Genomic DNA, 19,882 nt, shown 5'->3' with positions numbered 1-19,882 from the left:
CCCTCTCTGCATTCCTCGAGAGAGTATAGCTGCAACTTACCTAGACGTTCTTCATAGGAGAGATCCTTGAGCCCTGAGACCATCCTAGTGGCCATTCGCTGAGCTGACTCTATTCTAAGCTTATCCTTTTGATAATGTGGTCTCCAAAATTGAACACAATATTCTAGATGAGGTCTCACCATGGACCTGTACAACGGCATCACAACTTCAGGCTTTCGGCTGACAAAACGTCTTCGGATGCAACCCAGCATTTGTCTAGCCTTGGATGAAGCTTTCTCCACCTGATTGGCAGTCTTCATATCTTCACTAATGATTACTCCTAGGTCCCGTTCTGCCACAGTTCTTGTTAAGGTTTCAACATTTAGGGTGTAAGTTTTGCATGGGTTTCCACTGCCAAGGTGCATAATCTTACACTTTTTGGCATTAAAACTTAGTTGCCAAATTGTGGACCAGTAAAAGTAGGTAAAAGTAGGTCCTGCGTCATAGCGTCGGGCACGGTGCCTTTGCCCACTACATTGCACAGTTTAGCGTCATCAGCAAATAATGCAGTTTTACCTTGAAGTCCCTGAGTCAGGTCCCATACAAAGATATTAAATAGGATTGGACCCAAGACCGAGCCCTGCGGCACTCCACGATCACTTCCGATGTTTCGGAGAGAGTACCATTTACCACCACCCTTTGTAGTTTGCCGCTGAGCCAGTCTTTAACCCAAGCAGTCAATGTTTCTCCTAGTCCCAACAAACTCATCTTGTTCAATAACCTATGGTGTGGGACACTATCAAAAGCCTTACTGAAGTCCAAATACACGATATCCAGGGACTCTCCCTTATTTAGCTTTTTCGTTACCCAGTCAAAGAAGCTGATTAGATTGGATTGGCAGGATCTTCCCTTTGTAAATCCATGCTGGTGGGGATCCCTCAGCCTCTCGTCGTTCAGAGCAATCAACATTAACCACTACACTCTGTTGTCTTCCACTGAACCAGTTCTTGACCTAGGCCATGACATTGGGGCCCATCCCAAAGGCACTCAGTTTATTTATTAGATGTCTGTATGGAACACTGGCAAAGGCCTTACTAAAATATAAGTACACCACATCTAGCAAACTCCCTCTATCCAATTCTCTGGTCCCCCAGTCAAAGAAATTGATCAGATTTGTCTGACAAGTCACTGCTTATTCATAGGCGCTACAGGGCCAGGGAGAGTCAGTAGCAGCATCGGCATCAGGCTGGGATCAGGATCAGAGCTGGAACCTTACTTCCTCCATGAATTGAGAATAGCAGCATGTGGTTGAGGGCAAGGCTGAGCAGCACTCTCGTCACCCGCAGCTACACTTTTCTCCAGAGCAGGTGGGCTTTGAGGATGGGCTCTGTCTGGCAAGATTTAAAAACAATGTTTTATATTTAATGTTTGTGGGATTCTGTGTGGAGGTGGAGGTAGGCCCACCCTCTCCCAGAAACCCACCAACATTAAATATAAAACACTTTATTTAAAATTAAAACCATTATGGACACTGCTACAGTGCCCAGGAAGGTTTTAATTAAAACAAACGTTTCTGGGTGGGGATGGGCTCTATAGTGCCCAGGATGGTTTTAATGAAACAAAATGTTTTATTTGTTTATTTGTTTATGTTGGTGGGTTTCTGTGTGGGGGTGGGGGGTCTACATTATCCAGGATGGTTTTAATTATAAAAAGAAGAAGTTTTAAATTTAATGCTAATGTGTTTCTGTTGGGAGGTGGTGAGCTAATGTTAGGGGGGGATGGAGAGGGCATTTTATTTATTTATTTATAGTATTTATATACCACTTATAGTCTAAGTGGTTTACATTCAGGTACTCAAATGTTTTTCCCTATCTGTCCTAGTGGGCTCACAATCTATCTAATATACTTGGGGCAATGGGGGGATTAAATTACTTGCCCAGAGTCACAAGGAGCAGTGTGGCTTTGAACAGACAACCTCAGAGTGCTGAGGCTGTAGCTCTAACCACTGTGCCACACACTCCCCCCGACATTAGACTAAGAGGGGATTAAGAAGGGCATTATCTAATAGTATGCCAAGAAATACTACTTGTACTTATATATAGTGCCAGCCCATATTAGCTCTTGTCCCGCCCAAAATGTCAAGTCTGGCTATGCTACCAAATAGAAACACAGAAAAATGAAGGCAGATAAAGTCCATATGGCTTATCTAGTCTGCCTTTTCATGCTCTCCACTATCCCTTCATCTCCCTTAGAGATCCAATGTACTTGTTCCAAACCTCCTTGAATTCAAATACAATTGTTGTCTCTACATCCTCTACCTGGAGGCTGTTCCACCATTCACTGTCCTTTCAGTGAAAATATTTTTCTGAAGTTACTTCCGAGTCTTTTCCCTTTCACCTTCATCTTATGCCCCTCATTCCAGTTTCCTTTTAACAAAGAGACTAGCCTCATGTGCATTCATGCCACATACATATTTAAATGTCTCTATCATATCTCTCTTCTCTCATTTTTGCTCCAAAGTATACATATTCAAAGACCACTGACCATTTTAGTAGCCGTCCTCTGGACTGCTTCCATCCTGTTTAATGACTATTTGATAATTCTTTCTTAGTTCGTCACTGGCTTCAACTTCCAGATGATCAAGGTTGCAACTGTATGGGTTTTTATTTTTCTTAATTTCCATTTTTTTCAATATCTCTTATTACACATTCGTAGAAAGTGCTAATGACAGGGTCAATTTGATTGTTAGGAATCCATCTGGATTTTCTTTTTAGGACTAATGTATCTATATAGACATTCTCAATGTCATCTTTGGAAAAGAAATGGCAGATTTGTAATTTTTGTTTAAATCTAAATAGATCTACTCTAGTTTGGAATGGATTGTACTTTGTTGGAACAAATGATAGACCCTTTTTAAGAACTGATATCTGCGTACTGGTTAGTGGTGTTGATGATAGATTAAAGATTGATATATCTTCTATTGCCAAGTTTTATGGCTGTAAAACATGCGTCCCCTGTGACCACATGCCCCTTGTCCCTTCATTGGATATTGGCCCCGACCCCTCTGCATTGTATCTATCCGATGGGGTCCTTGGCTGTATGTGTGTAATCTCCTTTTGTATTTGTCTGGTGTCCAAAGTAGATCTAAAAAAAAAAAAATTCTGATTTTGATTCCCTCCTTGTGTTGGTTGGGGGCTTGATATATTAATGGGAGGACTTGTGAGTGGAGATGTAAAATCTTCACCTGAACAGCTTCGAATGCGTTTCTGTCCACATTCTGATGTTCTTAATGTATTATCCGGTTTAGGCATTGATGACGTGGTCATGTTTTTTGGGAGCTATTGCTTCCTGAAAGTGGACCTTGTTGGTCTCCTATATTCAAATCTATCTTTGGTCTTAGACCATGGATAGATATTTCCTTTTTGATAATCAGTGATGTCTCTTGAGTTTGTTTAATTTACCTATTTTAACATCTTTCTTATATTAAGACATCTTTACATTCGCATCCTGTATGACTTCCTCAAAATTGTTGTCTTCTACTTTGATATGCTCTAATTTAACCCCTAAATTAGTTCTGATATTATGTGAAAATGTATTTTCACAAATTTCACAAGCACAAGATTTGTAAATTTTCATGCAATCTGCAGTTCATCAATTTATTAGCAGTTTACGTTTCACTTGACACCATTTATCTATAACATCTTTACATTAATATACACTTAGACTAATATTCACACTTTTTGAAATTCACATCCTAGGATCCCTGAGGAAGGTGTGTTCAGCTGAAACACGGCCCGTGTTGGGTCCTTTAATGATAAATGTGGACAGTGTTTTTAATTGTTATTATCAAGTATACATTAAATAAAATTACATATGAAGGTCCGAGAACATTGAGTTTCCACAGTCTCGTTTGTTTGGAACTGCTCTTCTTTTCCTGTGGAAATTTGGGTCTTCTTGTTTTTGCCATCTGGCCCCATCATTTTAGCTACCTTTTACATTAGCTAGCTCCTCATGAACACAGTCCTCTGAAAATTATTCAGGGTCTACCATTCCTCCATTCCTGTTCGTATTTATCTTCTGTGTTGCTGCTTCTGTTCCTTCAACTGTGAACACAGAACAGAATTATTTGTTAAACAATTCAGCCTTATCTTTATCAGCTTCTACATATTTCTTCCCTTCACCTCACAATGGCAGCAAGCAGGACTGGATCTTCTTTGGGATCCTATCAGATGCTCATGACTTGGATTGGCTACTGTCGGAGACAGGATGCTAGACTTCATAGACCTTTGACCTAACTCAGTATTACATTTGTTCAGTTCTTATGATTAAGCTGTGGAATTTGTTGCTGGAAGATGTTGTCAAGGTGGTTAGTAGAAATGGATTTAAAAAGTCTAGACTGGAAAAGACAGGAAAGAAAAAAAATCCATTAACTAGTTAAAGCATTATTACTCATAAACCTGAGAATCACATTTTATCTCTGATAAATATAATAAAGAATGAATCTCTTCCTTGGAATCCTGACAGATACTTGTGAACTGGCCACTGTTGAATTTGATAAACCTTTGGTCTGGCATATCTTATGTTTTGAGTTGCTCCATCTTTCTTCTCATGTGTCACAGGACACCAAAGATGTGAAGTCTGATTTTCAATGCATTCCCACAGGGTGGTAAAATTTTGCTTCCATATTCATGTAAATGCTCCAAAATCTTTTCAGTTACTGTGGGTCCCCATCCCCATGTCATTCTCTAGGCAAAGTTCCAATAACATGTGGTATTTTGTTTATAGTTAGCACAGACTTATCGTCTCCTATTTAAAGAGATGGTAAGTGGTCCTATGTTAACTCCATATTGGTCAGTTAGCACCTGTATGTGCAGTTCACTAACTACAAAATACCTTTTATGCCTGTTCTCCACCCGTGACATGCTCCCTCAAAAAGCATTTAAAGCACTGCATACTAACTAAAAATACTGCAGGGTTCCTTAATGCAGTTCTGTGCTAGCAGTTATAATCATAATAATAACAGTTTATATACCGCAGGACCGTGAAGTTCTATGCGGTTTACAAAGATTAAAAGATGATACAAATTGATTGAACTTAACAGGGTGGAAGCTAGTGATTAACAGCTCAAGGGATCAGTTATTGAGGAGAAAGAGTTGTACGGGTCAGCTGCCTAGATACTTCAATTCCCCATAAGTAGTAGGCGTAGTTATCATGTGGTAAACCATTCATTAAGTACGTAACATGGTTTAGTTAAAGTACTCCTTAGTGAATAAAAATACACAAGGGCACATAATAGAGGATAGAAGCAAATAAATATTGGGGAGTACAGGAATAAAGAATTTTATGTGTGAGGGTGAAAATCTTATACTGGCTTCTGAACTGAAGAGCATCAGGTTGAAAAGCAAGAAGGAAGCCTGTTCTTTACGCATTCCAGGCAATATTCTTCTGCCAGCAACAGTCAACACTTTTTAATGTGCTGACCACTGTGAGCAGAATTAGATTTGTATATTCAATCTGGGCCATGTCTGGGCACCAGTGCCAACTATCTGGGTCTGACTCACCAAGATTGCCATTGGAGTTTATGTTGGTCCCAGCTGATATTCCCCCCTCCTTCTGGTTTTCTTTTCCCCCTCCTTCTGTTTTTCTCCTTTTATGTTCTTTTCTTTCAAGATTGTAGTTCTATCCCTTTTTCCTTTGGTTTCTTTACGTCCAATTTGTTATGTATTGTTACACAATAAGCCCCTATGTTGTCTCTATTTGTTCATTTAATTATTTTTAATGTATTTTTAATGTACTCCATCTAGAATTCAGATCAGGCGGTACAACAAATTTTAAATAAACTTGGAAAATTGGATATTCAACCAGAATCTGCATAAGATTTAAAAAAAAAAAAAAATTTGTATTGAGAATAAAAAAGAAAAAGATACAAGGCAGCAATTTCCAAACTCTGCCTAAGGCATTTATGCAGGTCTTGGCTGAGTATTGCCAGGATCTGCACAAAGGTAAGTGCCAGTCCGATCCCCCAGTCCCTATCCCAGACACTACTCTAATCCCCAGACTACCCCACAGATCTGAACCCCCTTCAATCCTTTACCAAATTGGAAGGCCTGTAAATAACCCAAAAAACCCTCTCCACACCACCTGGACTTCCCCATCAAACCAGGGATTTCAACTCCCTAGTCAGTAGTACCAGTAGTCAAGACTACCAGAGGAATGACACCATTTTAAGTGCAAGAGCTGACAAGGCAGGAGCAGAAAGGGGACCGCTCCAGCTCTGTCCTACTAGGCATCTGTGATCTCCCTGGGTATGTCTCTGGGTTGAAGGAGGGTGATGAGGAGGTCCATGGAGGGGTGAGTTTTGAAGTGTCATGAACACCGTCTAAGCAGCAGTGTTATCAGCAGAAATGGACACAGTTTTCCACTTGGGGTACTTTTTCATTGTCATGTTATATCAAGCTCTATATCTGCAGTATTGGATTTCTTCAGCATTTATCCAATTTAGGCCTCAAAACCACTTCAATTTGAGTTCATCTCAGTGCTATCAATGCTTTTCACAGCCTAGTTGATGGTAAACTTCTAACTGCTCACCTTGTTGTGTCCAGATTCATTTACAGACCTTTTCAAGGTCAAACCACCTCCAGTAGTTTGGGATCTCAATGTTAGTCTCTCTAGAACAGTGGTGTCAAACTCAGGTCTGCGGGTCAATTTTGGCCCACAGGGTAATTAAATTTGGCCCAAGAGAAAATACCTTGTTCCTTCCCTCCCTCCATCTCATTGTCCATCTCTCTCCCGGCTTCCCGGTCTCACCTTCAAAGCAGCCTGCAGAGGATTGCTGGTTGGCTGTAGTGATCCTAGTAGGCTGCCGTAGCCTCTGCAGCATATTCCCTCTGCCGCAGTCCCGTACGTCAGGAGGGACAGGCTCACGGCAGAGGGAACAGTCTGTGGAGGCCGATGGCAGCCTGCTAAGATAGCTACAGCTGACCGGCAATCCTCTGCAGGCTGTTTTGAAGGTGAGACTGAGAAGCTGGAGGAAGCTAGAAAGAAGGGGGAAAACATGTAGGCCTTTTTGGGGGGGGGGGGGTGGAAAGACCTTGGTAAAGAAGTACACGGAGGGAGGGAAGGAGGGGTCCAAAGAGACGTGCATATGCTGGACTGTGGGTGGGGGGAGGAGAAGAAATAATGGGTCTAAAAACAGAGGAGAGGGAGAGAAATGGTGGACAATGGGATGGAAGGAGGGAAGGAACAGAAAAGGAGAGAAGTTGGACACAAGGGATGGTGTGGAGGGGGGATAGAGATACTGGATAGGAGGGTGGTTGGGAAGAGAAAGGGAGAGATGGTGGACCCTGGGGTGGTGGGGATGGAGGGAGAGATGCTGGATGAAAGAGTAGTTGCAAAAAGGAGAGATGGTGGATCTGGGGATGGTGGGGTCCATCGCTGCAGCTGCGGGGATGGAGACAAAAAAAAAAAAGGAAAGATGCCAGACCTCCGGGAGCGAAAAGGGAAACGGAAGGGGAGGACAGAGGTGGAAGATGGATGGTTAGCATGGAGAAAGAAGGAAATGACAAATGGGCAGGAGACCCTTGCAAGCGACTTATTAGAAGACAACCAGAGCCTGGGACCAACATGATTTGAATAATGACCAGACAAGAAAAGGTAGAAAAAATAATTTTATTTTCTGTTTTGTGATTACAACATGTCAGATTTGAAATGTGTATCCTGCCAGAAAGGTTATAACCCTATACTTCTACTAAGACTAAAGGGTCCTTTTATTAAGGTGCGCATTTAGCGTATGCTAATTTTTAGTGTGCATTAAATCGGTTAGCGTATCTTAATAAAAGGACCCCTAAGTATCTTAATAAAAAATTCAGCCTGCGACTTAGCCTATGTTTTAGATTTTGACCCCTTATGTGATTGAGTTTGACACCCCTGCTCTAGACTTATGAAGTCTTCTTTTGAACCAGTATCTTCAGCTTATCTGAAATACCTCACATGAACAGTGTTTTTTTCTCATCTCTCTTACCTCTGTTCAAAGAATGAGTGAACTTCAAGCACTGGTGGCAGATCCATCATTCACAAAAGTAGTCACGGAAGGGCATCTAAATCAATCTACTGTACTTCAGGGCTCTTTCCTAAGACTCTTTCTCATTCTGGAGAAATGGCTCTTCATACTCTCATTTCAAATGAGCCTGGGCTTCCTACTTACAGAGAATTCAGCCACATAGAACATCTCCTCAACTTTTCGTCTCCTTTGATCCTAATAGGTTGGGATGCCCTGTATCCAGGAGAACTATATCTACAGGGTTAGTGGTGTGTATCCTTTTCTCTTATGCTCAGCCTGGGCAGCAACTGGGAGTTATGTCACAGCCCACAAGATCCGAGCTATGGCAGCTTCTCTTGATTTCCTACGCTCAACTCCTATTGATGAAATATGTAAAGCTGCTACTTGGTTCTCAGTTCATATATTCACATTTTACTACTATCTGGACTTTAATTCCAGACGGGAGGGTCACTTCGGCCAAGCAGTATTGTAAAATTTATTTTCTTAATGGTGAACACTCCATCCCATTCTAATAAGCTAGGGAGTTCCACATGTGAGAATATGCTGCCTTCTTGTCCTGGGATAAAGCACAGTTACTTAGCATAACAGGTGTTATCTGGAGACAGCAGACAGATATTCTCACAACCCACCCATTTCCCCTGGTTGGTTTCTTAACTTGCTTATGGAACTAAGGTGCCCCAAGCCTGCGTCGGGTGGGAAGGCACTCGCGCATGTGTGGTGCAGGCAGTTTGCAAACTTTCTTATGTTCTTAAAGTGGCAATGCACTTTTAAAGCTGTCCGTACCAGGGTTCCATGGATGATGTCGCCCGTATCTGCCTTCTGTCTTGGATAATACCTGTTATGGCAAGTAACTATGCTTTTTGTTTGTATATATATTAGTACTTTTAGTTTGTGGTCCTGTATTTGCATAAGGGTTGTCTGTGTTCTGCATGTGTGACCAAGACCAGATGTTCTGATAGGAATGAATGTTGAGAAGCATATAGTGTACTTTGTGTAGTTTAATTTTGTGGTTAACCATTATGTGGTGTTAATAAGATTATATTGTGTGTGTATATATAAAAAATGGATGCAAAAAATGGTATCACAATTAGTACTATTATGGGATGGGGTCGGGGTCGGATCTTGGGTGGGGTCTGGGACGGAGCTTTTGGGTCCCCCCAAACAAAAAAGCATTCTGCTGCTTTTGTGCCTGCTTATATGCGGGCCCTGGCACTGTATAATATTGGCCTGTCTTAACTCTGCTCTGTAATGTCAATCAGTGGCCAGATTCTAAACTGGCTAGTTAATGCCAATATTCAGCAGCTCTGCCTTGTTAAGTGCCACTGCATATTGGTGGATAGCTACTCCCAAGTGATTTAAGCAGGTAGGAACCTCTCCTGTCTGCTTAATTTACTCTGAAAGTTGACCCAGTTTTGACTTTTATTTTATTCACATTTTTAGTTCACATTGCCTAAAAACTAAGGCCTAAATTCTATAAATGGTGCTGCTAGATAGGCGCTGTTAGGCGCCCTAACGGCATCAGTTTTAATTTGTTTAATTGCCTTTAATTGACATGATAATTGATCACATCATTTAAAGCAATTAAAATGTAATTTTTAAAAAACAGCGTTGAAGTCTCTTAGAGTTGGATCCCTTCCAGGTGGTGATGGTTTTACAGTAGAGTTTTATAAATCATTTCAAGATACCTTATTACCTCATTTATTAAATTTATATCAGACACAACTAACTAAGGGTTGCATTACAGGTACTATGGCAGAATCTTTAACTATAGTTTTGCCAAAGCCAAATAAAGATCCCACTTTGGTTTCAAACTACTATCTCTTTACTCAATGTAGATGGAAAACTTTTGGCTAAGACATTGGCTGTACGCTTGACTAAGGCTCTCCCTTTTATCATTGATATGCACCAAACTGGATTTGTTGCTAAGAGACATTCATCTAATAACACCAGATTGGCTTTTTACATGTTGAATTTAACAAAAGCCATGAAAGATCCGGCTTTTTCTGTGTCTTTGGTCTTTGACCGGGTGGAATGGACCTTCATGTATCAAGCAATGGAGTGGTTTGGGATTGGTTCTGGATTTATACAAATGATTCAAACATTGTATAGCTCCCCTGTTGCTAGATTGTATATTAGTAATAATTTCTCAGAACGCTTTAATTTGCAGAGGGGGGTTAGACAAGGCTGTCCCTTACCTCCTTTGCTTTTTGATATTGTATTAGAACCCTTGTTATTAGCTATTCAGCAAGGGAAGGAGATACAGGGTATTCCTTATTCAGATCGGGAATACAAGATCTCTGCATATGCAGATGATATACTGCTTCATTTGAGAAATCCAGAAATAACCATTCTATGCTTACTTGAATTGATAGAGAAATGTGGAAAGTTTTCAGGATATAAGATAAACTGGAGCAAATCAGAAGTTCTTCCACTAAATGTACATTGTACAAAAGGCTTGTTTGATTCATTCCCCTTTCTATGGAAGGAGGATGGAATAAAATATTTAGGTATTAGGATAAAAAATACGCTGGAAGACACAATGAAAGAGAATGAAAAAACTTTATTACAGAAGGCAACAGAAATGTGTGAGCAATGGAATCCTTTACATCTTTCATGGTGGGGGAGAGTTCAAACTATCAAAATGATGATATTGCCTGTGGATATCAAATGGGTATGATACCAGTTTTTTTCAGGGGTCCTTTTATAAAAAGTTAAATCGTATTCTTACAAAATTTATTTGGCTGGGTAAAATTCCTAGAATTGCTTTAGTATCTCTACAAAAGCCAATTACAGAGGGTGGGGTAAATTTTTCCAATTTTTATAGGTATCATCAAGACTATATTTTGAGCCAGGATATGTATTGGGTCCTCCCAGAGCTCATTGATAGTACCCCATATTGGTTGTGGTTGGAATGGCGACTCATGTTTCCTCTACGTTTATGTCATGTTCTCAGTATCAAAATACCTAGATTGTATAAAGAAAACAGGATATTAATGGATACATGGAAAACCTTATGATATATCAGTAATTTAACATCTATTCCAATCTATAAATCAACAAATCAGACTATATGGCTAAACTCCAAGATTCAAATTGGCGGGTTTAAGGTCATCTGGAAGCATTGGATGATAGCAGGTATATGTATTTTAGATGATGTTATTTCAAATGGTAAACTGCTTGATTTTTCACAGTTGCAACATAAATATGGTCTTAATAAATCACAAAGCGATGGTTGCAACTGAAGTAGGCCATTCAGGTAGGGTTCCCTGAATGGAAAAATCTTAATACGCAATATAGTTTAGAATTTTTATGCTATCAGGTGGACTTCTGGGACACCAAGGCCGCACAGTAGTATAAACTGATAAACGGATTTGTAAATAAAAAGCCTAAAATTGGTCTTGGGGATATTTGAAGCATTGAGATTAAGCATCAAATTTCTGCGTCTCAATGGCCACGAATTTGGTCTTGGAGGATAAGAAGTACAGTGTCAGCATCTATGAGACAAACTTGTTTTTTTCTTCTGCATAGAACATTTTGGACCCCAGTTAGATTACAAAAGTTAAATAGCTCTACGTCTAATAGATGCTGGCATCAATTGTAATCTTGTAGCAAGGACTCTAGATCACTTATTATTCTATTGTTCATTTATCTTGGCCTTTTGGAAATCAATTCGGGGCCAAATAAATTGTTTTTAGGGAAAATCCTGTGGCATTATCCTATGATACAGTTCTATTTGGTATGTCAATGAGAGCAAAGAGCCAAATTTCATCTAAAAATAACAGGCTTCTATTAATTATGACTGGGGTCGCCATACAACATATCACAAGTAATTGGAAGAATTGGAGTAGACTCAATTACAGTTTTTGGTGGAATTCGTTATGTCATATACATAAAATGGAAAAAACAATAGCCATACAAAAAGGGAATTATACGAAATTTAAAGAGATCTGGGGATCATTGACAAACTATTGTAATGAATAGATACCATTTTTCCATTACAAGTACAATGCAAATGAGGGGGTGGGAAGGGGGGGAGTTCTAAACATTTAATACAAATTCAGATCAATAGGAAAGAAAATTTTATGTGATATATATGATTGCATAGGTTATGGTAGGGATGGGAGGGAGGGGGTTAAATTTTATGATTTAATGTTGAATATGATAGAAATTCAAGTGTTGTATTCAATTTCAAATGTTTTTAATTTATACACTTGTTGTAAGATGCAAAAATGAATAAAGATTTATAAAAAAAATAAAAAACAGCACCTCCTTAAATGGCACTGGAACCATGACTACAGAGGCACCTACTGACACCTAAGGGTAACATAAGCATAGTTAATGCCGGAAGTACCCTTAGGTGTTGGTAGGCGCCTCCATCGTTGCGATTCTTGTCACAGATAGGTGCTAGAAATGTAGGCCTTGAAAGCCCTGGCCTACATTTCTGGCACCTATTTGTGATGTAGCCGCGATTCTATAAACGGTGCTGTCATGTGATTGACACTCAATCAGTGCCATATTTGTGGGCAACTGCCGATCACGGCATTGTTTATAGAACTAGGGCCTAAGTGGGTTACAGCCACCATATGCAGGTAATCTAGACATGTATACAAGCTTAGAGAACTGTCTAAATCTTATCAATAACAATTTTCCTACTTAGTAGATGACAAAGTGTTCATTTTGATTGATGGCAAAAGAAAGAAATAAAACAACCAGATACTCCATAAGTTTGGTTTATACACTGCCATAATCATTGCCATTTTATTACCCTTTCTAGTTCTGACCTTTGTCCAAAGTCGGCATCGAAACCTAGCCCCTCACACACCATTCATTCTGCTGTATGGACCCCCAGGCAGTGGGAAGAGCCTTCAGGCAGAGCTAATGGCCCAGAAATACAGCATTGTGAACAGTAAGTTCTCTGCACATCTACATTTTGCTTCTTCTTTTCCTAACTTTTAATATTTCTAATCTAATCTAAAATTTATGGATCGCTTGATGCCTATAAAGGCTCAAGGCGATTTATAAAGTTAAGAACCCAAGCAGATCACAGGGAGCTTACAAAGAACAAAAGTAATCAGAAGACAATGAACATTCAATTAAGTAATTAAACAGAAAACTCAGATGATTCTACAGAGCTTGTTAAAGCATACTTAGTATAGAATACCATTTGCAGAGTGCACTGAACTTTAGGTAGCAGGTTTCTTATGTCTTGTGGCAGGTTGTTCCATGTTTTGATAATGGCATAGACATTTGTGCTTAGTGCCTTTTGGGTGAGGGAAGGATCATCTGTGATGTGTTTGTGATTCAGGCTGAAATTACAAATGGTAGCAGAAAAAACAAAACACATGTCAAGATTTTTAGAAAGAGAGCCAATAGCAGTTCTATGAAGCAATTTATACATGGGCTCCTGACTTTTATTATAAATTAAAGTTTTACAAATTTGATCCCATAAATTGCCAATCCTCATCATCAAATTCTAAGCCCAGATCCTAATTCCATTTAGCCATCAACCCAGGGTTATTATCATATTCTTCCCCTTCCCAAACCAAATGTTAAAGCAAAATAAAAGTAATAAACTTTCCCTTAAGCTCTGGTATTGTAATTATATACTCACTATTGTTCTGGTGCCTTAAGGATCTTCTTAAGACACAACCAGAAGCATATTTAGTACTTGAGAGAACTGAAAAAAAAATCATATATACCTGAACATGTGTATAACATATAAATTCTTTACCCCTCCTCTCCAATTGCTTATTTCCCAATATATATCTTCTTGTTCTTTGATTATATCCATTCTGCATTTTGGGTCTGTATAACATACCTCTGAATTTTATTTCATGTTGTTAAATTAGAGGTATTTGCTTCATATTGTCCTCCAGAAATAGGCCAGAGATCAACTATCAGTTTCAGAAATAGAGCAGAGCATCCAACCAGACACAAGAACTGTGTGATTTAGAGGGGCATAATCAAAAGAAACGTCTAAGTCCAATTTGGATGTAGGGTGCTAGTCGCTCAAAGCCCATTCTTGAAAAGTACGTCACCCAATTTTTTTTAAAAAAAATTGTCTCTGTCTATGTCCAGGCTTATTATCGTCCAGACTGCCACTATGTCTATCTTTATACCAAATTCTCGACCAAAAATTCATTCAAGTCCCAAACGCCCAGATCAAGACCTTTTGGACATATAGGGGGGGAGAGGGGCAGCAAGCATTGAGATGGACTGGCCCCTAACATAGCAACAGAGCAGTGGGGCACCTTACAGGGAACTGCTGTGAACTTCATAAAAAGAGTACCACATTATGGCTGCATGTGGCACCTATATGGCAGTACAGTAGGGTTTGGGAGAGTTTTGGTGGGTGCAGATATTCCACCATAAATGTGGTAGTTAGAGTGGCTTATGGGCCTGGGTCGTTCTCTCTATGATTCACTAGCCCACCCCCCAGACTTCTTAAGCCGCCTCTGTGCAGCTCTACTAGGCTTTCCTGTAGCAGTTGCTAATGTTCCAGAGGCAGGTATAAACATTTTTATTCTGAACTTTGTGGGGGTGCAACGGGATCAGTGATCATGGGGGGAGTGTGTGGGGATTTTTACTTTGTCCCTGCAGTAGTTATCTGGTAGAGAATGACACGGGGACCGTTTACCGCGGTAAACCGCAGGTCACCACAGTAGATCTGCAGGAATGGAGACATTTGCAACTGGTTTACCGCAGGAATGGGGACAAGACCTTTTACCGCCCCATGGGAGCGGTGAAAAGTCACATTTGTAGTAAAAAAAAATTGCGCCCATGTCAGACTCGGCATCTTCTCCCCAGGTCCTCTTGCACCTATTTTACCTTCAGGAGCCAGCCATGCCACGATAAAGACAGAAGGAACCTAAAACCAAAGCCTGAAACCAATGTGATTTGAAGAATAAAATTACCAGACAACAAAAAGAAAAAAATACATTTATTTTATATTTTGTGATTAGAATATTTCAGATTTGAAATATGTATCCTGCTAGAGCTGGTATTAGACCTAACTGGGAACCGCAAAGGCCAGGCTGTGCTTCTTTAGCTTCCAGCTAGCTTAGGGATCTCTCGCTGACCAGGGGGCAGTTGCCCTAGTTGCACTCCCCCTAACATTATTCTTGCCATGTGTGACTAAAGTATTCTGTTAGCTTGATTTTTCTATGTAGCATTCTCTAGTAATTTGGTTTGTTCAGTTTTCACAATAGTGAAGGGGATATTTGTGAAAGGGAGGGGAGATGGGTTTTGTTGAACTTTGCTCTGTTTTATTTGTGTTTATAAAATGACAATTGTCAGAGGAGAAGCTTCCGCCCACACACACGCAACTGCTAGGTGGCACAGGCAGGCTTCGCAGACTTCGCAGGCAGGCTTTCTTTTCTAAAGCGCCGCGAAGGTAAGGGGGAGAGAGGGAGATAGATTTGGCCGGAGGGAGGGAAGGGGCCATGCGCACGATCGGTGACTGCGTGCCTTCCCTCCCTTAAGTTTCTTTAAACCACGAAAGTAAGGGGGAGATAGAGAGGGAGATTCTCGGGCCGCTGAAAGGCAGTGAGATGGCAAGAGGGCAGGGTGGATGCTACAGGGGCGGTGAAGGGGACGGCGGAGACGGGGCGGTGAAGGGAACGGCGGGTTCGGAGACGGGGCAGTGATGGGGACAGATTTTTTTCCCCGTGTCATTCTCTATTTGGTCACTTTGGATACCTTTTTGGCACTTATACCTGTCTTTACATCGTCTAACTCGCAACATGTAAGTTTTGCTAAGCAAGTCTCGTCAAACCTTCAGTTATCCCTGCAAGATGACTAAATCTAGGTCAGCCTACATCCCGCCCTAACCACTCCTTCAGAAACACCCCTTTCAGCTCTAGGAGCACAGTGGGATTCAGAGGCATAAAAAAGCCGTTTCAATTATTGACACTTGGACAACCTGTATTTTAGGTTGACCAAGTACCAACTTGAGCAGGTTTTTAGACATGTTTAGGTTTCGATTATGAGCTCCCTAGTGTACAACATTCTTTTCAAAATCCAAAATAGTTTGCAAACAGGATGTTTGTTTTTGTAACTCTACCTTTCTAATTTAATCTAATATTTGTGTGTCGCGCACACCTAAACAGGCTCTAGGCGACTTGAGGAGAGGAAAGGAAGAGGGTTAGGGTGGGAAGGAGGAGTGGAAGGGGGACAGGAAGCATAAAACTTAGGCAAATTAAGTAAAGGTCAGGTTCTTATGATGATCCTAGAAGAGTTAGTTGTCGAAGAGTGAAGTTTTCAGTTTCTTTCGGAATAGGGTATGGTTGGTTTCCGTTCTTATAGTCACTGCGATGTCATTCCAGATTTTGACTCCGAGGAAGGTGAACATAGACTGGAAGATTCTTTTGTACTTGAGATTTTTTGTCGAGGGAAGGTTCATTTGGATCCTGTTGAGAATTCTGCATGAGTTGGACCATGCTTGGATTTTCTCCATATTATCAAAGATTTTCTTGGTAGTGTTAGCCTGGTTTCCTGCCACTGGTATGAGGAGTAAGATGTCATCCACGTATGACATGGTCTCATCTTCAAGTTGGATGTCACCGAGTGAGCTCATGAACAGGTTGAAAAGAATAGGTGAGAGCGGTGATCCCTGCGGAACTCCACAGAATGCCCTCCAGTTGTTGGAGTACACACTGTCTTTTTTGAGGCTTGAGGGCTGCAATCTAGTCGGGTTTTAAGGATTTCCGCAATGAATATGCATGAGATCTATGTGCATGCACTGCTTTCAATGCATATTGATTGGGGAAATCCTGAAAATCCGACTGGATTGCGGCCCTCAAGGAGGGACTTTAAGATCCCTGGTATATTCTGTGTTCATGAGGAAGTTGGTGAAGCAGCGCAGTACCGTATCTGTTAACCCTGTCTCAGAGAGTTTTGTTAAGAGTAATTGATGATCGACAAAGTCAAAAGCTGCGGATATGTCAAATTGAAGGAGTATGGCCTGGCAACCTGTACTTAGTAGTTGTTTGATTTTGGTTAGTAAGGTCAGGATGAGGAATTCTGTGCTGTGCTGTTGTCTGAAACCGAATTGTGTCTGATGGAGGTATGAATGTTGCTCTATGTATGCTGTTAGTTGCTTGCTTATGTGGTTTTCAAGAAGTTTGGTGAGAATGGGGATGCCAGCGATGGGCCTGTAATTTGAGGGAGTGGTGAGATCTGTGTTAGAAGATTAGGAATTGGGGTTAAAGCTATTTTTTCCATTTCTTCTTGGTTTAGGGATTTGTTCAGATGGGAATTGATCCATATGATAATTTCCTTGGGCACTGATGTGAGGAGGTAGGGGAGGCAATTGTCTAAGGGGCTACATCGGGTGGCCAGTTTTCCTAACAGTTTTTGTGTGTCAGAGATGGACTGGGTAGTGAATGTGGACCAGATGAGATCGGCGTTACTGGTTTCTGTGGGTTGTTCAAGTGCCACTCTGGGATGTGTTTGTGTTTGTGACTTGCTGGTTACATCTGTTTGCACAGTTTTGATCATGTTCAGGAAGTAATCTGCTAGCTCTTGGGCTGTGGGTGTATTGAGGTGATCTGGAGTGTTTTGTTTGGGGGGAGGGGTTAGCTGTTTTACCAGGAGGAATATTTTTTTGTTGGTGGTGGTTCCGGTTCCCGTTATGTTGGTATAGTAGCTTTTCCTGGCTTCTGATATGTTGAACCTTATATTTGTTGATTGCTGCTCTTCCTAATGCTCTGTGGTTTGGTGGTTTGTTCTTTCGCCATCTCCTTTCTAGCTGTCTGCACAGTTGTTTTTCTGCTCTTAGTGATTCAGTGTACCAGGGGGAGGTCTGGCTTTGTGTTATTTGATGGGGGTGTAGGGGGAGAGAGCTTCTAAGGCAGGGCTGACCAAGTCTGGTCCTTGAAATCTACTGGCAGGCCAGGTTTTCAGGATATCCACAATGAATATGTATGAGAGAGATTTGCCTGCACTGCCTTCTTGGGATGCAAATCTCTCTCTCATGCATATTCATTGTGGATATCCTGAAAACCTGGCCTGCCAGTAGATCTCGAGGACCGGACTTGGGCAGCCCTACTCTAAGGTATCGATTATAGTCTTGTTCCAGCTTATTAGCATTGCTGTAGTGCTGTTTGAGGGGAAGATCAGAGATGTCGTTACTTGTTTCCAGAATAGGTCTGGATTGGGGTTTTTTCGTATTAGTTGTACTTCTTTTGCTGTTTTGTTTGCATGGTTTTCTTCTGTGAGGTTCAGATTGAATTTGAGAAGATAGTGGTCAGACCAGGGGATAGGGGGACCATTTGATATTTGTGGTGAGGTTGGCGAAGGCAGTAGCGAGTAAGTCAAGGGTGTGTCATTTTTCATGAGTTGGGCCTGAGGGCATGATAGTGATTTGACAATCTTCAAGTAGGGACTTGAGTTTTGAGACATCATTATTGTTGGTCAATTCGAGAGGTAGGTTGGCATCTCCTACGATGAGCAAGTTGGTGTGTTGGCATGCCAGGTTTGCAATTATTTCTAACAGTTTGGAGACTGTGTTTGAGTGTGAGTTTGGGGGCCTGTAGATCAGAAGAATTCCTATATTGTTTAGCATGGAGTTGGGCTTATCCTCTAGTTGCAGGTTATGTATTCCAGGCCTGGGTGAATAGCTGAATCAGATTCTGTGATGGTATGAGTCTCTGTAGATCAGGGGTGTCAAAGTCCCTCCTCGAAGGCCACAATCCAGTCGGATTTTCAGGATTTCCTCAATGAATATGCATGAGATCTATTAGCATACAATGAAAGCAGTGCATGCAAATAGATCTCATGCATATTCATTGGGAAAATCCTGAAAACCTGACTGGATTGTGGCCCTCGAGGAGGGACTTTGACACCCCTGCTGTAGACTATTGCTAGTCCTCCTCCTCGCTTATGTTTCCTAAGGATCTGGAGTATGTTGTATCCTTGCGGCCACAGGTGAGGTAGTTCTGGGCTATTTTGTTCTTTTAGCCACGTTTCTGTGATGAGAGACAGCTCTATTTTATTGGTTGTGATTAGCTCATTTAAGAGGAGCAGTTTGTTTGCTACTGACCGTGTGTTAATATACATGCATGGGATTGGGGTGATAGTTTTGTTGTTTGGTTTAGTGTGTTGATGATTGGTGGGCTTTAGAGTAATATTTGCTTTGATATGAGATTTTTTCTTTTGTTTATTGTTGTTGTTGTTCTTATTGCGTTTGTTCCAAAGAATGGGTATGATGCTCTGGTGATGTCCCTGTTGATTGCTATGTGTGTTCATTTGTTGTGTGGAGTGCCATGAGGTGGTGGTGCAGAGTGGGTTGCTGCAATGCAGTTGATATATAATAACGATAGGATTAGCATGATTGGGGTTCTCATTTTGAGATCTGAGAGTAGGTTTGCTTGTGTTGGGCTTTTCACTTGGTGTGTGCTGTAGGGATCAGTCGTCTCCCTTCAGTCGCCACACAAAGGAGCGTGCTAAGGTGCGTGCTTTTGGCTTGCGCCTTAGGCAATGTGCCGAGTGGGGGCAGGCCACTAGGTGCACCGCCCTAAATGGCGGTGCTTGGTGCTGCAAGGGATGTCAGGAGGCGGAGCTTGTCTCCCACACCGGCCCGACTTCCTCCCCTTGCGGCGAATGGCTGATGCTTGCTCAGTGGGGCAGCTCCCGATCCCAGTGGAGCTGCCCTGAAGAGGCAAAAGTAAGTTTTTAAAATGGTGGCACTTTGCGCTGCAAGGGACGTTGGGAGGCGGAGCTCGTCTCCCATACCGGCCCGACTTCCTCCCCTTTCTTGTATATTAATAATTTTTGTAGTCTTGTGTGCTTTGTTTTCCACCTGTGTCCTGAATTTTGTCTTAATTCAGTGAATCTGAAGAAATG

At 41.2% G+C, this 19,882-nt stretch overlaps 1 protein-coding gene across 7 annotated transcripts in view; it reads left to right on the top strand.

Annotated features, from left to right (window-relative positions):
* The window catches only part of AK8 (adenylate kinase 8), a 226,705-nt gene that overhangs the window by 59,986 nt on the left and 146,837 nt on the right, over positions 1–19,882 (top strand). For 6 of the 7 annotated variants that reach the window (XM_033962214.1, XM_033962212.1, XM_033962218.1 and 3 more), the window contains one exon: positions 12,813–12,944. The exons of the other annotated variant lie outside the window; for it this stretch is intronic. In XM_033962214.1, coding sequence (XP_033818105.1) covers positions 12,813–12,944 — 132 coding nt within the window. The remainder of the gene's footprint in view (positions 1–12,812; positions 12,945–19,882) is intronic. 7 annotated transcript variants of the gene reach the window in all.

The sequence above is a fragment of the Geotrypetes seraphini genome, chromosome 10, assembly GCF_902459505.1.
Source record: "Geotrypetes seraphini chromosome 10, aGeoSer1.1, whole genome shotgun sequence".
NCBI classification, from domain to species: Eukaryota; Metazoa; Chordata; class Amphibia; order Gymnophiona; family Dermophiidae; genus Geotrypetes; species Geotrypetes seraphini.
This window is presented reverse-complemented; position numbering and strand designations above follow the sequence as displayed.